General features: G+C 40.2%; 1 protein-coding gene across 2 annotated transcripts in view; it reads right to left on the bottom strand.

Annotated features, from left to right (window-relative positions):
• Positions 1-233: 233 nt before the first annotated feature.
• Positions 234-20289, bottom strand: part of B3GLCT (beta 3-glucosyltransferase) — a 540453-nt gene continuing 520397 nt past the window's right edge. For both annotated transcript variants that reach the window (XM_056561870.1, XM_056561871.1), the window contains 3 exons: positions 12583-12702; positions 11308-11452; positions 234-3061 (listed from right to left, as the gene is read on the bottom strand). In XM_056561870.1, coding sequence (XP_056417845.1) covers positions 2900-3061; positions 11308-11452; positions 12583-12702 — 427 coding nt within the window. In that variant the 3' untranslated portion in view covers positions 234-2899. The remainder of the gene's footprint in view (positions 3062-11307; positions 11453-12582; positions 12703-20289) is intronic.

Genomic DNA, 20289 nt, shown 5'->3' with positions numbered 1-20289 from the left:
AACATAGGATAGAGACAAATAGGAATAGGAAGCTTCCAATTGCGCTGCCAGCTTGATGAAAGAGTATTTTATTACAAACACGCAATGCGTTTCAAGGCTGTGTCAGACTTTTCCTCAGGCGTGTATTACAACAATAGAACAACAGAGAAATAGACACATTCATAGGCGTCATCATTATGAATGCCATGAAACCTATGAATTTGTCTATTTGTCTGTTGTCTTATTGTTGTAATACACGCCTGAGGAAAAGTCCGACACGACCTTGCGTGTTTGTAATAAAATACTACTTACCATATTGAAGTCGATCTCCTTCATCCAGCTGGAAGCGCAATTGGAAGCTTCCTATTCCTATGTGTCTCTATCCTCTGTTCATTGTACTTCTTTCGTAGCCTTGGAAGCTGCAGCAGCCAGATTCAATTATTATTACTGAAGAGATTGCAAGTGTTGTGCCTTGAATCTGCACAACCTGAAAAAGTGAGCACTTTTCCTGACACTTATGAGGCTCTGTTTGGTCCCATAAATCCTACACAAGGGAGCACTCCCGGTTTGTTTGTGATCTGATACTCTTTAGCAGGGTGCATTACTATAGCAGAATAACGTACAAGCAATTGAGTTATCTAAAAAAAAATGTATAGCTGAAGAAAAAAGTTAAAAATATTCTAAAAACATAAACGGTAGTAAATTCTCACACACACACTTTCCCCCCTTTTATTATATAAAGAAAAAAAATATATATTTTTATTTTCTTATTTTCTATTCTCATAAAACCCCTGAATAATACCCTTTGTGTAGTCCATCATTTAGACTGAATGAACATTCCTTCTACTGCAAAAACAATAAGTGTTTCTCAGAACTGACTGCATTTAATTAAAATTATTTAATTAAAAAAGTGACTATAAAAAACTTTAAAAGAAATAAAGAATGAATTATCTGCTCATTAGGGAATGTTTCTATCTCTATGGTTTGACCCTACAAGAGCTCCCAGTAACATTTGTCCTCATCTTGGAGGATTATCTGTTGTTTAGACCTACTAAAATATTCTGTCTTGATTTGCCACCTCATTTATGAATAAATTATGTCCTACTATAGTATGTAAATTACAAATGACCTGCAGTGAAGCAAACGGTCAACGTCTTACAAGATATCTGTCCATTAAAATGGTCACGAGGACTTTCTCCAGACCTGTCAGTCCATAAATCATTAATAAACCCTGATTGTTCTTCTCGAAGGGGTTTTTGCCATTGCTTCTCCCAGACATGCGGCTATAAATGATCAGGTTTCAGAATATCCTCTATCTGATGCTGGTTAATCCATAACTACACAGCACTTATGGTCAATGTTTCTAAACAAAGTACAATCAACTTAAATTATATCACAAGTACTGTTTATTAAAAGCAAAGTATGGGCTCAGTGCAAGCACCATCTAGAGATATCCCATAAATTCCCTGCCAAATGATGAATACTTAGGCTTTAGAGCACAGATCTCAACATGTGGCAGTCTAGCTGTTGCTATGAGTCAAAGCTTAAAGTGCAACTCCAATAAGCAGTATACTAGTTTAAAACTTTCAGTAAAGCTGAAGCCTTCCTCCTAGTAAGCATCTATAGATTTGCAGGAAGTCCTATATACTTGCATAGGAATTCCGTAAAATCCGTAGATTGCTCACTTTAACAGCAGGCTACGGCGTCGGCAGTTTTAAACTGGTGTCCTACCACCGCAACCTCATTGCATATGAAGAATGAAGAATTTTTGTCTTTTTAAGTAAAAAAGACTCCAAGAAGAGTATTTGGAACTGTGTTAACACCTTCCTTACCAATCAAGTAGTATATGTGCACTACTATTAGGAAAGGGGTCTTTTTTTCTTACTAAAGGAGAGAAAACAAAGTAGTTACAGGACTTATAAAACCCTTGCACCTAAGCAGGACATTTGTCAACTTTGTGATTACTGGCACCTGGATCGCAGAGAGTTTCAGTCTATATAGTTCTGTTGAATATGTGATTTTATGAGCATATAGAAATAGGCATAAATGGTATGTATGAACTATGCACATTATAAAATTTTTTTTTTTAGAAAGATGTTCTTGTATCTTAAATTCTGCCTGGGTCACACTTTTATCACACAAGCATGACTTTTTAACGCATACTTTGCAAAACATTTTGTTTTGATGCACATTTGCATTAAGGAGCCCATGCAGGGTGTCATCTTCACAATTTGCAAGGTGCCAACATAAAAAAAAAAATTTGGGGGGATTTTATAGTTTAGCTTTTGTAAAAAGCAGGTAACTAGGGTTAAAGGGCTTATACAGCCTTAAAAATGTATGACCTCTCTTCAGCATAAACACTGTTGTCCCTTAAAATATCTGATCAGTAGGGGTGCCAAGAGCCAGACCCCCTCCAATCTAATATTGATGGGCTACCCTGAGGATAGGTCATCAATTTCCTAAGGCTGGATAAACCCTCTAAATGCACTGTCTGGAATTAGGGAAAAAAAATTTTAAGAAACACACCGCTCTTGTCCATAGTCTGTATCTGGTATTGCAGTTAATCCATTGTTGAATTGCACTACCAGACAAAGCATGTGAAAACAACTTCACTGTTGCAACCCTTTTATTAAATGTACACAAACTACCATTGGTGTAAACCCTCTAAAATGTAGTATTAGCCTATTATACAAGGTCATAGTGGCCATTGAGTGCCCTGAATCATCACATCATAGATTACCATTCGGAACCATCACTGACACATGCAGCACAGACTGATGCTGTTAGTTTCTTGGGAATGGAGGGAGTTCATCACAGAATTACTTCTTCAATCCACAAAATGGTTTCCTGGTAAAATCTGAAATTTGTGAAACTAAAAACAGTTTTGCACTTATTCTTACGGTGTGTGGGCATTATCATCTCATAGCTCTTCCTTTGAAAATTTTCTTTTTTGTGGTTCCTCTTTTTTGTTTTGTGCCAGCCAGATTTTGTACACTTTGACGGGGTCAATGTTCCAGTGCTTGTGGAATGATATGGGAACTTGGTGGGAAAGGTAGTCTTTAGAATAGTCAGCTGGTCGTGCCTAGAAATACAAACATATCATAAACAAGGTGCTCTGTATACCTCAGGCTGCTGTATTTTTATTGCATCAGTCATAGTAACTTTTATTACTGGATGCCTATGCAGATATTAGACAAATCTGAATATACAAGGATCACCCATAATATTAAAGCCACTGACAGGTGACATTAAAAAGCTACTCAAAATGCTGCAGAAGCATATAGCATTGCTTACCTGTCTTTGCTCTCTCATTATTTCCTGGCTCTGTACTGCAATTGTCAGAATTCAATGCTTTTCCTCATCTTTACATCACAGATCTCCTACAATACTCCTGCTAGTTTCCCAAACAGGGCTGCTGCAGAACACAGTAAAACAGTCTGCAGCACCTGCTGTTTCACTCTCTGCCTGCTCCTTTGCCTATGGCATAACTCAGCACAAGGAAGCATTGTATAAGCACACATCTTTCTGTTTAAATTTCCCAATAAAAATCAATAAATGTGTATAGGTATATGACAAGGAGATGGTAATGAAAGCTGTAGGGGCTAGTCAGAGGTGGTGACATCACTCGGGGGGGGGGGGGGGGGGCTACAGCGCAGAAACAAGATCTAGTCAAGCCTCCTGAGACAGTAGAGTATGATGCGTCATCTCAGGAGGGATAGGAAAAGATAAAAAAGTTCCTGAGACAACATCATACTGACATTGAAAGGACTACACAACTTCCCTTATACAGCTTTAAGAATGATTTCTATGACAAAGGCACCTTTTAAATTTTGTATGCTGTTAAAAAAAATATTGGAGTGAAAATCACCGAAGAATTGTGAGAAAACAGTCACACACAGGTACAGACACTATATTATGAACTACACTAACTTTACAGCTCCTGTAGCATAGTCAAATAAAAAAAAATTCCTGGAATACCCATTTAACTCTTATGCCACTTTCATTGTATACACTCCTCATTTGTATGCGAGTATTCTAAATAATAACAATAAAAAAAACACACAAAAAAAGAAAGCAAAAGTAATAAAAAAACTAAAGTAAAGATGTCAGCTAGATGTGAGTGTCATCTTTCTTTCAGGCCATAGACACCCAAGGCTCAATGATGCACTTTTGCACCAAAGGCTAGCCTTTCTGGTCCAATCCCACAGAAGAGCTACTGTAGCACCTTTTTATTTCTCAGCCAGGTGTCAAGGAGACAGGGCTGAGCTATTCAAGTGCCAAGTGCTTGTCCTCACCTCCTAGCATCTCCTTTACTAATGTACAGTACATGTCTCAGTACATAAGTGAAGGTTTAGGGCTAGGAGAGGGTGACCAAGAAGTTGTGTCAGCTGTGGCACCTGAGTAGCTCAGCTCCATTTGCTTGACACTTGGCTAAAAATTTAAGGGTGATTTCAATAGTTTGGAAACTACCATCAACCCCAGAAAAGTACAGTTTGCTTTGATATCCTAACAGATAAAAACCAAATACACCTGACAAATCCCCTGTCCTTAGCAAAAACGTTTTATATAATATAGATAATACTGTGGTGTCCCGATACAGGACCTTGTCCTGTTCCTGTCCTGAGTCTCCTCAGTTAGAGTCCCTCCATTCCCCAGGGCTCTCATGCAGGGCTGTTCCCCCCTTGCTTATTAATTACACCCTCATATAATGCAGTATAAATGTATTGTACCTAGTGTTCAGTATTGTACATAGAGATGGTATGAATGTTTAGGACCTTTCTAGGTCATGTGATACTGTCAGGTGATGTACCCAGAGTTCCCTGGGTTTAGGACCTACAGGCTTTTCAACCAATGGGCTGTAGTCCAGCCTCCTTGATATATAAGTGTAGTCTCTAAATTCACGCTCTTGAGACCTGGGCACTAAAGAAGCACAATCTCTACTAAATTCATCTAAGCTAGGCCAAAGCCTAAGGAACCTGCAACCACTACAAAAACGTGAGTTATCAAGCTCTATCTACAATTCCTAGTGACTACTATTCAACTCAAAGCATATAATTAGTAGCACAGTGGTCTGCATAAATCTCAATACTACAAGTCTCAACAAACCCTGTGAGGTATCCTGCATCCCGGTTACCTCAAGAGAAACTGTATAACTGTAAAAACTGTTCTAAAAGAAGTTTAAGTAAAAGTTCTGGTTATCTCATAAATCCTGTTGTGGACATTCCATTTATTTCCTGGCGTTTTTGGCCGGTTGTCGGCAGGGCTTCATTCAGAAAACAACCTCACCCTGGCATCACGACAAATCAAGGGTTAATACTACCAGACCCTGTAACACCATTATATCACCCCAGACACCACAATACTATATGTATATTTGTAATATACATTGGTTAAAAAATTGTGTATATTTTTGGACGAAAAAATGCTGTCCCTGCAGCTATTGCCTGTGTGTCTCTGAAAGAAGACCAAATACAGGAAGTGAGGGGGGACAAGCTGGGGGAGTATCAATGAACCTCAGTGCACAGAGCCCTGCCTGTCCTCAGTGCACAGAGCCCTGCCTGTCCTCAGTGCACAGAGCCCTGCCTGTCCTCAGTGCACAGAGCCCTGCTTGCCCTAAGTGCACAGAGCCCTGCTTGCCCTAAGTGCACAGAGCCCTGCTTGTCCTCAGTGCACAGAGCCCTGCTTGTCCTCAGTGCAGAGCCCTGCTTGTCCTCAGTGCACAGAGCCCTGCTTGTCCTCAGTGCACAGAGCCCTGCTTGTCCTCAGTGCACAGAGCCCTGCTTGTTCTCAGTGCACAGAGCCCTGCTTGTCCTCAGTGCACAGAGCCCTGCTTGTCCTCAGTGCACAGAGCCCTGCTTGTCCGGCTTTGGTCTCCTCATAGAGACACACAGGCAATAGCTGCAGGGCCAAAAATATTATAAAAAAAATAGTTAACCAATGTATATTACAACTATACATACAAAGGTATTTTCTACATTATATAAAAAGTTTATGCTAATGACAGGTACACTTTAACCTGTTAAGGACCCATGACATACTGGTACGTCATGAGTCCGCTCCTCTAACAACAGCCAGGACCCGTGGCTAATAGTGCGCGGCACTGATCAAGGTGCAGTGTGCTATTAACTCTTTAGACGCGGTGTTCAAAGTTGAATGCCGCGTCTAAAGTGAAAGTAAATCATTGCTGGTTAGCTAAGGGGGCTGTTCGGGATGTTTGCGGCAAAATCGCGGCATCACGAACAGCTGTGAGACAGCAGGAGGGTCCCTTACCTTGCCTCCTGGTGTCCGATCGCTGAATGATTGCTCAGTGCCTGAGATCCAGGCATGAGCAGTCAAGTGGCAGAATCATTGATCAATGGTTTCCTATTAGAAACCTTTGATCAATGTAAAAAATCAGTGTGTGCAGTGTTATAGCCCCCTATGGGAGCTATAACATTGCAAAAAAAAAAGTGAATAAAGATCATTTAACCCGTTCCCTAATAAAAGTTTGAATCACCCCCCTTTTCCCATAAAAAAAAAAACCTGGTGTAAATAAAAATAAGCATATGTGGTATCGCCGCGTGCAGAAATGTCCGAATTATAAAAATATATAATTAATTAAAACAACATGGTCACAAAATCCATAGATCAATAAGTCCTATCAATACAATGGTAAAATGGTACCGCTAAAAACTTCAGATCACGGAGCAATAAATGAGCCCTCATACCGCCCCATACGTGGAAAAATTTAAAAGTTATAGGGGTCAGAAGATGACAATTTTAAACGTATACATTTTCCTGCATGTAGTTATGATTTTTTTCAGATGTACGACAAAATCAAACCTACATAAGTAGGGTATCATTTTAATCATATGAACCTACAGAATAAAGAGGCGGTGTCATTTTTACCAAAAAATTTTATGTGTAGAAACAGAAGCCCCCAAAAGTTACAAAATGGCATTTTTTTTTCAATTTTGTCTCACAATGATTTTGTTTTCAGTTTCGCCGTAGCTTTTTGGGTAAAATGACTGATGTCATTACAAAGTAGAATTGGTGGCGCAAAAAATAAGCCATCATATGGATATTTAGGTGCAAAATTTAAAGAGTTATGATTTTTTAAAGGTAAGGAGGAAAAAACGAAAATGCAAAAACGGAAAAACCCCGGGTCCTTAAGGGGTTAAAGGAAAACTGTCAGCCTGTTCACCCACACTAAACCTAATACACTTGCTTATTGTGTGGATGAACAGGAGTCCAACAAGGGGTTACTTACTTAACCCCTTAAGGACCAGGCACGTATGAGTACGTCCCTGCACCCTGGGTCTTAAAGACCAGGCACATACTCATACGTCCGTGGGAATTTCGCATCCCACCGGGCGGGATGCGAAACCAGACGCCTGCTGAAATCGTTCAGCAGGCATCCGATGCAAACGCCGAGGGGGGTCCTGAGTCCCCCCCATGTCGGCGATTGCAGAAAATCGCATGTCAATTCAGACATGCGATTTTCTGCTATTCCAGGCTGATCGGGTCTCTGGTGACCCGATCACCCGGAAAATAGTGATGATCTGACCTGTCAGTGACAGCCCAGATCATCTTGCAGGGTAGGAGTTAGGTCACTGTAATGCTATCTCCTCCTATCCCCTGCCATTGGTCAGAACTGATGCGGTCCAATGGCAGAGCAGGACAGTGGGTTGCCAACCCCCGTTCTGCCCACCCCTGGATGTCGCGGGGAACATGGGGAGAAGATGGAGGTCGGTACCTGCAGGAGAAGATGCCTGGGAACAGCTGATCGTCGCTGCAGACTGCTGGATCCTGGCTCAGGTAGGGAAGCGACGTGGGGGGGGGGGGGAGAAATGTGAAAGTAAAGTGATCTTTATTGTGGCAACCACTAGGAAAGCCAAACTGCAACTCCCAGCATGCCTTGACAGCCAAAGGCTGTCTGGGCATGCTGGGAGTTGTAGTTTTGCAACATCTGGAGGGTCACAGTTTGGGGACCACTGTTACAGTGGTGCCCAAACTGTAGCCCTCCAGATGTTGCCAAAATACAACTCTCAGCATGCCTAAACTGCCCAGGCATGCTGGGAGTTGTAGTTCTGTAACATCTGTCCCTTCAGATTTTGCAATTTTCATGACATTTTTGAAAATTGCTGCTCTACTTTGAAGCCCTCTAATTTTTTCAAAAAGTAAAAATATGTCCATTTTATGATGCCAACATAAAGTGGACATATTGTGTTTGTGAATGAAAATAAAATTTATTTGGAATATCCAATTTCCTTACAAGCAGAGAGCTTCAAAGTTAGAAAAATGCCAAATTTTATTTTCATGAAATTTTGGGATTTTTCACCAAAAAAGGATGCAAGTAACGCCGAAAATTTACGACCAAAATAAAGTAGAATATGTCACGAAAAAACAAACTCAGAATCAGAATATTCGGTCCTACAGTGAAAATTGGCCTGGTCCTTAAAGGGGTTAAATATGTCCTGTAGGCCCTGAGATATGTCCCCCGGAAGATCCTCTACAGAATTCAGTGAATCGCACACAGGGGAAGGAGCTCAACCCGCTCAATTTACATATTCATTGTCTGTGACTCCACATCCTGGTGAAGTGGAGTTACAGACAATGAATATGTAAATTGTGTGGGTGGAGCCCCATCCCCTGTGCGCGATTCACTCAATTCAGTAGAGGATCTTCTGGAGGACATATCTCAGGACCTACTGGACATATTTAAGTAAGTGACCCCTTGTTGGACTCCTGTTTACCCACACTAGAACACAGTGAACAGGCTGACAGTTTTCCTTTAAAGAGTGAATGCCACTGATAGGGGAGTTCTAATTTAGGGAATCTGTTCTATAGCCATAACAGCTCTACACACAAAGTAATAATAATTATAATATACAAAAATGGAAGGCCTTATATGTCTTGTTATCGATATAATCACAGTTCTTATGTCCTCTTTCCTGACAATTTCTATTTTTAATGGATTTAACAACATTTATTGTTACTTGTTTTTAGCAATAATAATAGGGAACACTGTCTAAATCATAAAAACCAGACCACACTAACATTAGCTGAATAAAGCCAGCTCAATTGTAATTACAGCAAACAATACTGGATTTATTATGATATCTATTAAGGTCAGCACAACATGTTCTCCACTGTGATTCAGTGTTCTATGAGACAAACAAAAAGAAAGGGGTAGTCCAGATAACTAAACTTATATTCAGTGTCTGATAACAGGGAGGTCAGTCAGCTAGGACCCTACACAATGGCTCAGATTTATCAAATGTGTGAGTGTAAAAGTGGAATGATTTTCCCACAGCAACCAATCACAGCTCAGATTTCACCATACCAGATCTCGTTAGCTGAGCTGTGATTGCGATCTGACATCTTATCCCCTATCCTTTGGATAGGAGATAAGATGTCTAGGGGCGGAGTACCCCTTTAAGGTCAGCACAACATGTTCTCAGCTGTGATTCAGTATTCTATGAGTCAAAACAAAAAGAGTATTAAAGGGGTAGTCCAGATAACTAAACTTATATTCAGTGTCTGATAACAGGGAGGTCAGACAGCTAGGACCTACACAATGGCTCAGATTTATCAAATGTGTGAGAGTAAAAGTAGAGAGATTTTCCCACAGCAACCAATCACACCTCAGCTAACGAAATCTGGTATGGTGAAATCTGAGCTGTGATTGGTTGCTGTGGGAAAATCACTCCAATTTTACTCTCACACAGTTTGATAAATCTGAGCCATTGTCTTGAATGGGTGGAGTTCAATTCTGGCACAGAACTTCCTAAAACTCCTCAACACTCTTGCCCCCACCCTCAGAGACGAGCAGAAGTGACAGCCCACTCAGCCAATTACCAGCTGGGAATGGACCCCGTAAAGAAGATCACTGGAGGTCCCAGTGATAGGTCCCTTACGATCAGACATTTATCCCCTATTCTGTGTATAAGGTATACATTTAGCTCCTTGGACTACCCCTTTAAATGATGGGAATTGGAGGATCCTTCTGTGCTATCAATGATGTCTGTTAAATCTCTGTTTAAGGACCTTCCTTTTTATGAGTGACCTCTTCTTATCAAGTTTGTAGTTGTGCCACATTATTTCCATTTTGTTAAAATGGATTTAATGGTGTTCCGTGGGATGTTAAAGGTTTGGGATATATTTAATAACCCAAACCTGATATATACTGTGAAGGTTAGAGACAAAGCTCTACAGAGAGCTCCTTGGTCTTCATATTGTTATTTAGTGATGTAGCAGACTAAGGGGCCCTTCAGAATGGGTGTATTTATACTGATTTATATGACTTTGATTGCACATATTTTAAATGCATACAACTCATTTTTTGACTTCTTCGGTTATTTGGTTGGACCAGACCTTAATTTGTAGCAAAGTGGTTAAGAAATATGGACTTCTAATTTTTTTTAAATAACAGGAAAAACATCAAGAGGGGTAAATATCTATGCAGAGCACAGTATAATACACCAATACTTGTGCAGTGCAATATACTATGCCTATCATTGATACAGGAATATATCTTCTATTAGGCTTAAATGGGCACAGTCAAATACAAAAAAAATGTATTTGTTGTACATCTTGGAAAAACGTGAACTTTCTAAACCTAATAAACATTTACAGTTGGAAAAAAAAGGCTGCCATACACTTTAGAGAGTAAACCATACCTTCCAAAGTCAGAGAGTTTGGCTCACTTTAAGGTGTATGGGCACCTTAAGGTGCCTTTGTTCCCTCAACTTACAAAATTGATTGGTTCTGGGACAACCTTTTTAAGTTAAAAATATTTTATTATGAGCAAAAGTCTATGGAAAACTAGTAATTGGTTCTGGAGCAACCAAAATGTCAACTCAAAGTAATAAATAATAAAAAATAATAATAATAAAGAAAGAAAAAAACTGATAACTAATGCAATAATAGCTGCTATTAGCTATAAATCTCTTTATACATAGTATGCAGGAACCTCTTCAGGCTCCTGGGCATTACACACAGATTGCAGAAAAATATGATGGGGTCACCATCACCTGGTGTCCAGAGCACAGCTAGTCCTTGCACAGGTAAATAGTTGTTTAGAACATGTAATGCTGCACTGTGCTGTACAGAGGCGCTACAAGACAGTGCATGCACTTCAGAAATATAGAAATATAGTTTTGTTTTGTTTTACCAGTAAAAGGCTTAGACTGATCATTTAGCCATTTACACGTGCCGCAGATCTAGACTGTCCATAGCATTGTATGTTGAGTATGGTTTTAGATTACAATGTACAAGAACGACCATTATATCTTAAAAATATTGTACACTGAGGGATCACTGTATTGAAACTGTTAAAAACCTTACCTGATGAAATAAAGGGTTGTGAGTGACAGAAATTCCCAGGCCACTGGCACACATGCCAAGCACCATATCATCAGGTGCATCATTGCTATAACACCGACATTTACTGTCAATAAATTCCTTCACAGCTGCTCGGCTAAACACCATTCTAGGAGAAACAACAAAACGCACGTGGATATTGCATGTTATGCTAGAAACAATTAAGGGATTAAGAATACATATATATATATATTTTTTTTTGTGTGTGACTTTTTTTCTGTGGCTGCTTGCATTCTATTCTTCTCTACTTTGAGTCCTGGAAGTATCTGAGTAATGGGAGCCGTAGTTAGAACTCAAGAAAAACGACTGGTAAAAGTAAAGCCTAGTTCTGCAGTCTAGCGACCAGCCAGAGTTATTGCAGGTTTTATACATCTCAGAGGTTTCATATCTTTCCAAGACACTTTTAGTTCTGCATAAGATCACTAACTACTTTCAGTCTTCTGGCCTAATCAATATTACAAATATTTGGGACATCTTGCGGTGGATGAAAGATCAACCAAATCTCCCAACCATCCAGACTTCAAAAGATTTCTATACTTGGTCATCATGAGACCCGGGGTACAAGTATCACCAAGGGTACTGAACAGTTCTTATGGGGTATGAAACAAAAATCTGTAATGGCAGCCGCTGCTGTAGCAGGTCCACTGATCGGAGGAGCAGTTTGTGGGCCTACATCTATGTGGGACAGTGTGAGGGCCTACATTTAAATAGGGGAAGTGTGGGGGGTCTACAACTACAACTGTATTAATTGCACACATGTGGCTAATATGGTGGGCACAATTTTGGGAAATGGGCTGAAAGGGGGTAACTGGCATAGAAAACTTGGAAGCCACGGATCTAATACAATCTCTTCAGCTTGTGATTGTATTAGATTGTGATTGTGCTTGTGATTGTCTTGAAGCTTCTTTCTCACAAAAATAATTTTTTAAGTGAAATAGTCCATAACTGGTTGACCAGCTCCTTTCCTGATGGTGGAATTATTACTGCAAGATCTGTAAGTCACTAAATTTCCCCTTATGAGTTAATAGTTGTTCGCAATCAAGTTTGTCCTTGGTTTCCCACAGGCCCTGCCATTATGAGCAACCACTGAAAAGTAAATGTAATTAAACTACAGCTGTCTGATTCCTACTTGCCGTGAGCTTGGAATATACAAATATGTAAAAATTCAGAATGGTGAGCGGAAACAGTTTTTCTGATTTATATTGAAATCACATACTATAGATGGAATCAATCTCTTACCCGCCTCCACCAGTGATATAACTGTAACCCCTGGCTCCTAATCCATAACCATATCGTTCTCCCAATAAGACAGGCTCGTTACAATCATAGCAACTTAGCAGCTTCTGTAATCTCGGGAGGCTGGACAGGAATAGAAAGAAAGATTAAAAACAGAATTAATTCATAAAAGTTAATAAAACTTATTGCATATACTCTTATAGGATTCGAAAAATGTAAGCTTAACACCATTTAAGAGATAGAACATTTACCTAAGACTAAAATACATGGCTCCATCCCCTTGCCTTATGTATATGCAGACAGTATCAAGAAGCTACAATACATGGTTTTGAATTCATCTTCTTTAACAGAGGAATAATGGACTTTCAAATGGATGATCAAGAGTCTAATTCCCAATGAATCTGAGGTTTTAACTAAAAAGACGGAAGCATATACCACCTCTGGGACATGGCATCCACTCCCATCATATTATCCAATGGACTTTTTTTTTCCTTGAGCCAAGTCTACATGAGGAGACCCCCCATTTCTTGTTGTTCTGGCTTGATTTTCAGATAGAGAAAACAAAAAGTTGTTGTGATTTGCCCATAGCAACCAATCAAAACTCAAAAAGAATCAAAAATAAACCACTTTTATACTGTGGCAAGGAAAGGGTGTATTTCTTTGGCTCACCCTGTAGAAACCTCCACTTGTGGCCTAATCAATGAGGCAGCAGAGAGGGGAGGTGTTTCTTGGCTCTCCCTAGGAAACAGCAGGCTGGCTGTAAGGGGGAGACACAGGCCCTGTTGAGGAAACACACAGCCGGAGCTGTGAGTGGTCCAAGAAGTGGTGTGAACTGTCAGTGACCAGACGGTCTAGGATTTTATTTTGTTCATGCGTTATGTTCGTTTTTTCCTGCAACCTGTCTAAATAAAGCTGGCAAGGTGCCAGACTTGCATGAATAACTGGTGTCTGCCGATTTATTGAGAGGAAACGTGTCCCATTGCAGTGTCCTGGATGATCCCAGAGCTATCCCCAAGGAGGAATCCTTACACCACTTTTAAAGTCACCTGCCTCCAACTCCGATTTAAGGGTACATTCACACGTGCATATTTTGCTGCAGAATTTCCGCAGCAGATTTTAACTGCACTGATGCACATAGGGAGAGTATGCCTTGTTTCGTAATGCATTTGTAAAGAAGCGTGGTGTACTCTCCTTGGCTTCAGCGGTGCAGTGAACAAGCATGGAAGCCATGGAAGAGAGTCCCGGACTCTGTTCCTGTTAAGGAAAAAGTGTATTTGAACCAGATAGTGGGGTTAGGCCGGTCTAGCTGCACAAACACATGCTGGTGGTTTGATGTCCCAAAACTAGCTGACTGGTTCTCTTTAAAAAGCTTTTGGACTTGAAAAAAGAAAGCTGCATCCTTTAAAACTAAACTTTCTGTTTGTGCGTCTCTGATACCAGGGAAATGAGACTGTGATGATATTCTGTTTTATGTTTTCATGTTAGTAAACTTAGGAAATACAGTATAAAATAAACATGACACCTTAACTTTTTCATAGCTTCATTAACATTTCTTTCAAAAATTCATCTGTAGAAATAACTTTCTTCCAGAAATTCTCATATAAAGTACAGCGAAGCTTAAATATATAAGTTACTAATCCATTTATGCAATAATCTGTCAAACTAAGGCTGACAGTGATACTTTAAAAAGCACCTGTCAAAAAAAGAGGAGGATTGCATACTTATCCTTGTTGAAAAAAAAAGAAGGTGTACTGGATAGTAAAGGGGTGATACACAGTACGTAGAAAAGATATCAGAGGCCAGTAACCTCAATAGTAATTGTCACACCTTTGTCATGATAGACCCTGACCTCAATTAAATCTAAATTGTTCTATAGGAGCCAAATGTTTCTCTTTGGTTTCCACTTGTCACTCCCTAACTTATATGCACTAGTTTTATTTGGGGTGTCATAGCACTCAAGTTAGGTGTTACCATGGTACCAGGGACAACATTTTATCACTGGCTGGGTAACAGCAGAGGGTGGTTACAAAGAGCATCTGGAGGACAAAACATGTATACAAAATGGAGAGTCTTTGCTTAAAATGGAAAACCTATTGATGGTCCATCAATAGGTGTTCATCAAGGTGCTGACATCTGGCACCCACGCTGATCAGTAATTCTTTACAGCCTTGATGCCCAGATGTAAACAATGTAAGCAAGCCTAAATAGTTAATACAGTGCAACTGCTATTCACTTCCCTGGAAAAACCCCTTTAAACTGAATCCAAATGTGTTAAATTTTCCAAAAGGTGAACTGAAGTAATACACATTCCCTATAGAAATAAATGGGATGTTGGTTTAATCCACGGACATGTGTGGTCCTCCTACCTACAATACCTATTGTAGCTATTCTTTTCTCTGGCTAATTGTGGATTGGGGGCTAAATGGTGATGGGGGGTGGGCTGCACTGACTCCAATAAGGTATTTGAAAATAAGTTTTCTAAACCAGGCAACGACTAAGTAATAATAAGAGATTTGTTTATTAATTCTGTAAATGTGTCTGTTATGTGACAAGTAAATAAAATAAGTATTCTAATGTATGCTGACCTCTTTCCTTGTGGGCCGTAGATAAGATTAAAAAAACTGGCCAATTTCTGCTTTGAATGTATCTACCGTCATCATGAATCACAAACTACAATGTTACATTCGCATTACCCTCTCACTAAAAGCATCATTTGAATGTATTACATAGGTGTGAATGTAATTTCTGGAATTATAAGCTATTTGAACTGAAAAATATTGTATCGAAGAGGTCACTGACAGGTCTTTTTAGACTTCTCATTATTAAGCAGTACACTTAAGAAATAACAAGTAAAGAAGGTTTTAGTGAAGCGCTGCATCCATAATTAGCCACAATGTCTTTATTATTCCACCAGTCATAGATGAGAAGATGGTGTTCACAACATATTGGTAGAATCTCTGTGGTCTGAAATGGACGTAACAATGAAAAAAGATGGTTACTCCCAATCGTGGAAAGAAAGTTATTTAAATGAATTCTAGCGCAAAAGATCAAAATTCTAAATAATCAGTGCTATAGCACATGACTTGTTTGGGAATTCCAGTCTGGATGCAAACTAAGTACTAAAGGTGTACTCTGCCCCTAGACATCTTATCCACAATCCAAAGGATAGGGGATACGATGCTTATCATGGGAGTCCCTCCGCTGGGGACACCCGCGATCTCAGCTGCAGCACCCCAGACATCCGGTGCACGGAGCGAACTTCACTCCATGCCGGATGACTGGCAATGTGGGGCGGAGGCTCGTGACGTCATGGCTGCCCCCTGCTCGTGATGTCACGGCCACACACCCTCAATGCAAGTCTATGGGAGGGGGCGTGGTGGCTTGCGTTGAGGGGGCATGGCTGTAATGTCATGCGCAGGGCACGGTCATGACGTCCTGAGCCTCCGGAGCTGCACCAGATGCTCTAAACGAATGCTGGTGGGACCCCTGCGATCAGACATCTTATCCTCTATTCTTTGAATTGGAGATAAGATACCCAGGAGCAGAGTACCCCTTTAATAAGGTTGTCCTGCATTAAAAAGGGGTATCATTTTTCTGTACCACTCTTGTCCACCAACTACCAAAGTAAGAGCACATAACCACCTAAAGCAGCACAAACAACACTACAACAAACAAAAGGAAGACCAATGAATTCTTTAGAAAATACTAATATAAGAAAAGAAAAGAAGTGTCCTTTTTTTGGCAGCTCCCCTGGGCTGATTATTGTGCAGACCTTACCCTTTGAACAACTCTGTGCATCAACCATGCTACCCATATGTCATAAAATTAACGAAGCGGCAGATGCCGACAGGAGCATCGCACAGCGAGACCGAAGGAACAGCATGCCAACCACCACTTGCTGACCAGTGAGCAATACTAAGGTGCGGGTAAGGTCTACCTTATTTTGTTATTACGAGCATACACACTACATAGTGTGGAGGCCAGCGGAGGAGCTTGCCAGTGTTTCTGTGTTTCTATGGGCACCTTGGGGCCATTTTAACTAGACATTCACTATACCACCAACAGTGAGATATATTGAATAGAGACTATACATTTCTTCTAGCTCTACCTAACTATAAGAAAATTACCTTACTACTACTAGTCCCAGCATGCCTTATTACTACTACTAAGGATTTGATATATCTGGAGCTAAATCTGCATTAACAACTGACTTGGGAGAACTATGGGTCCCAGCCCACCTCAGATGTATTAAGGACATACCTGTTTTAAGCAGCAAATAATAGATCTGTTATTATGTATATTGGTATTCAACTTTAGTATTGTAATATCGTATATTTTATCTGTATATACTGGAGGGCCCTGTGACTATCTAGTTTTAAGTAGTATTCATATTATTAATACATTTGTATTTTATAAGTTATACTATTTTATTCTACATAGTCCCATTATAACACTACATATATTTTAGTAAATAGAGGAACAAATTAATTCCTCAAATAATTCATTTGACCTTGATTTCCATTACAAAATCTTGCTACCATTATTTAAAGAGCTTAGAAGGTTTATTAGACACAATTTTGGTTACCCATATTATCCCAACTAGTTTAGATTTAAGCGTCTTTTACACAGGGTGACTGTCAGCCAATTATTACCCCATGTAAGACTGTGTTCAAATGTTTTTATTGCAATTATTGAATGCAAAGACAGGACTATTAAAAAAAAAATAATAGAAGAAGCATCAGTTTTCCCTTTATACTTGTCTTCCATTTATGTTCCTGGCTTTGTATTTAATAATTGCAACTGTGTGAAAACAACGTTAACCCCTTAAAGGAGAACTCCAGACCATAAAAATTGTCCCCCATAGTGCCGGCAGTAAAAAAAATAAAGATTTACATACCTTCCTCCGCGCCTCCGGTAACCGGCTCCGGTCTCCGCCACAATCTACTTCCTGGTTGCCGGTGGTCGGATGAATCAGCCAATCACCAGCCACAGCGCAGTCCGACTCGGCCGGCGATAGGCTGAGCGGCAGAGTGAAAACGCTTCAGGATACAAAATTCTTCACTACACCGGCACCTGCGGCCGGGGCTGAAAACGTCACACTGCCGCTCAGCCTATCGATGGCAGAGTCTGACTGCGCTGCGGCTGGTGATTGGCTGATTCATCCGACCACCGGCAACCAGGAAGTGGATTGCGGCGGAGACCAGAGCCGGTTACCGGAGGCCCTGGGGGAGCGGAGGAAGGTATGTAAATCTTTATTTTTTTACTGCCGGCAATATGGGGGACAATTTTTATGGTCTGGAGTTCTCCTTTAAGGACTAAGCCCATTTTGGCCTTAACCCCCGCTTGTTTTTTTACCCCACCAATTGTACTTTGTAATGACATCAGTCATTTAACCCAAAAAAATCTACGGCATAACGAAAAATAAAAAATAAATATTTGTGGAACAAAATTGAAAAAAATACCAAAAAACAAACAAACGCCATTTTGTAAATTTTGAAGACGGTGAAGGAAGAAGACCTATGAGCCCAGGTGCTGCGGATTCTTGACCCAAGAGATGTGGACGGAGGCAGAATAATCAGCAAATTCATTGTAAACATACATGTGCACATTGCTAAAGGCATATAATGCAATTCAGTATTAAAAACAAATGAAAAATACATTTTTTCAAGTAAATAGTTTTCCACATGCATTTTTGGTTCTTCAGTGCTGCGATACTCCACAGCGCTTAGTGTGTCCAGGACTCATCGCTAAGGGGCGTGGCGCAAGTGACCTGTGATGTGACCAATCATGCTTCTGAACCTGACTCCGTATGTTGACAGCAGGAGAGCCGGGCTTCTTATTGTAGAAATAGCTTGTGTGTGAGAGATCAAAAGGACGGGCTGTAAGGGCCGGTCACATGACCGGATAGCTCACCAATCACGCATCGGCATCAGCGTTTGCTGATGTGACTCAGAGAATGGAGATTCTGTTATGAGACATCGCTCGTGTAATACTGATATGCGGAGTACAGCTACTGGGCATAAATAAGAATAAATCCATGCTTGTGTGCTGCAGAGGGGAAAATAGTATACAGTATATAGATAGGTAGGTCCCTGCGCAAAATGCATAATACATAGAAAGCCCACATACATGATTTGCAGCACAATACAGAACCATAAATCTCAAAATGGATAATATATAAAGAAATAGATAAATAAATAGATAAATAGGAAGGACCATAGTAAGTAAATAGGAAATAAATAGGAAGGCCCAAACATGAAATATACAGCCACAATATAAAACCACAAGTATAGTAGGAGGAGTTATTAATAGTAATAGAATAGAGATAAGCGAAGTTACAGTGATTCCGATTCGTCACAAACTTCTCAGCTTGGCAGGTGCTGACTTTAGCCTGCATTAATTAGTTCCGCTTTCAGGTGCTCTGGTGGGCTGGAAAAGGTGGATACAGTCTTAGGAAAGAGTCTCCTAGGACTGTATCCACCTTTTCCAGCCCACCAAAGCACCTGAAAGCTGAACTAATTTATACAGGCTGAAGTCAGCAACTGCTGAGCTGCGAGGTTCGTGACGAATCAAATCACTAACTTCGCTCATCTCTAAACACTAGTCATGAAGAGGTAAAATGGTATGAATAAAAACAGTCCTATGGGGTAACATAAAATTTATAGTTAATATATAAATATGCCAGGAATGAATAAAATATACATATGTATGGATATTACAAGGATGAGTAAGAAATCAAAAAACAGAAAATATAAATATATATGTTATATAATTATCTAGGAGTCCCCTCCATAAGGTAGATCATGTATAGAAGCTACAAGAAACACTGATCATTAAAGGGAGCACTTGATCAGTTCATTCAGACCTGATGGTATAAGGGTACGGAGCTTATATATCCAGTAGTTTTCCCGTTTCCTGAGTGTGTTCAATCTTTGGGGATCATTCTTAGGGATACATTCTATTGGGGCGATGGTAACAACTGAAATTCTGTTTATGGCACTCCGTTAAATGTCTCGAGACACTGTGAAGCATAAAACCATTAGCGGTGTGACTCCTGTGTTTGTTCACCCGTTCGTGCAAATAGTGGATAGTTCGCCCAATATATTGGTCTACAGGGGCATTCTAAAAGGTAGATTACATATTGGGAGGAGCAGTTAATAAAGGATTTAATATTGAAACGCTTGCTAGTCTTTGTGGATTTGGATTCTTTATGTTTATTCAGTATGTGGGTGCAGCATTTGCATTTAGGCAAACCACAGGAGAAACAACCTACTAAGGTAAGAAAGTGCGTGTGGGTGCTTATTTTGGTTCTTAGTCTGCAAAGAGACACAATATTTAGTAAAGTCTTGCCCCTCCTGAACATTATAGACGTTTTATTGGGGAGGATGTCTCCGAGGTAGGGATCATTGAGTAGAATCACCCAGTGTTTCCACAAAATAACCTTTATCTGTCTATTTTCTCTGGTGTATGTGGTCACAAAGTTATAGGACCAGTCACTGTTTGTAGTGGGTTTATTCACTTTAGCTAAGCATCCCTACCTGGAGGTAGGATCCCTACCTGCCTCCTCGCTGTCCGATCGCTGTATGACTGCTCCGTGCCTGTGATCCAGGCAGGAGCAGTCGAGCGGCGATAACACTGATCAATGCCATGCTATTGCATGGCATGGGTAATATAAAAATGACGCCTGAAAGCAGATAAAAAGAAGAGAAG

Source organism: Hyla sarda, chromosome 2 (genome assembly GCF_029499605.1).
Source record: "Hyla sarda isolate aHylSar1 chromosome 2, aHylSar1.hap1, whole genome shotgun sequence".
NCBI lineage: Eukaryota > Metazoa > Chordata > Amphibia > Anura > Hylidae > Hyla > Hyla sarda.
This window is presented reverse-complemented; position numbering and strand designations above follow the sequence as displayed.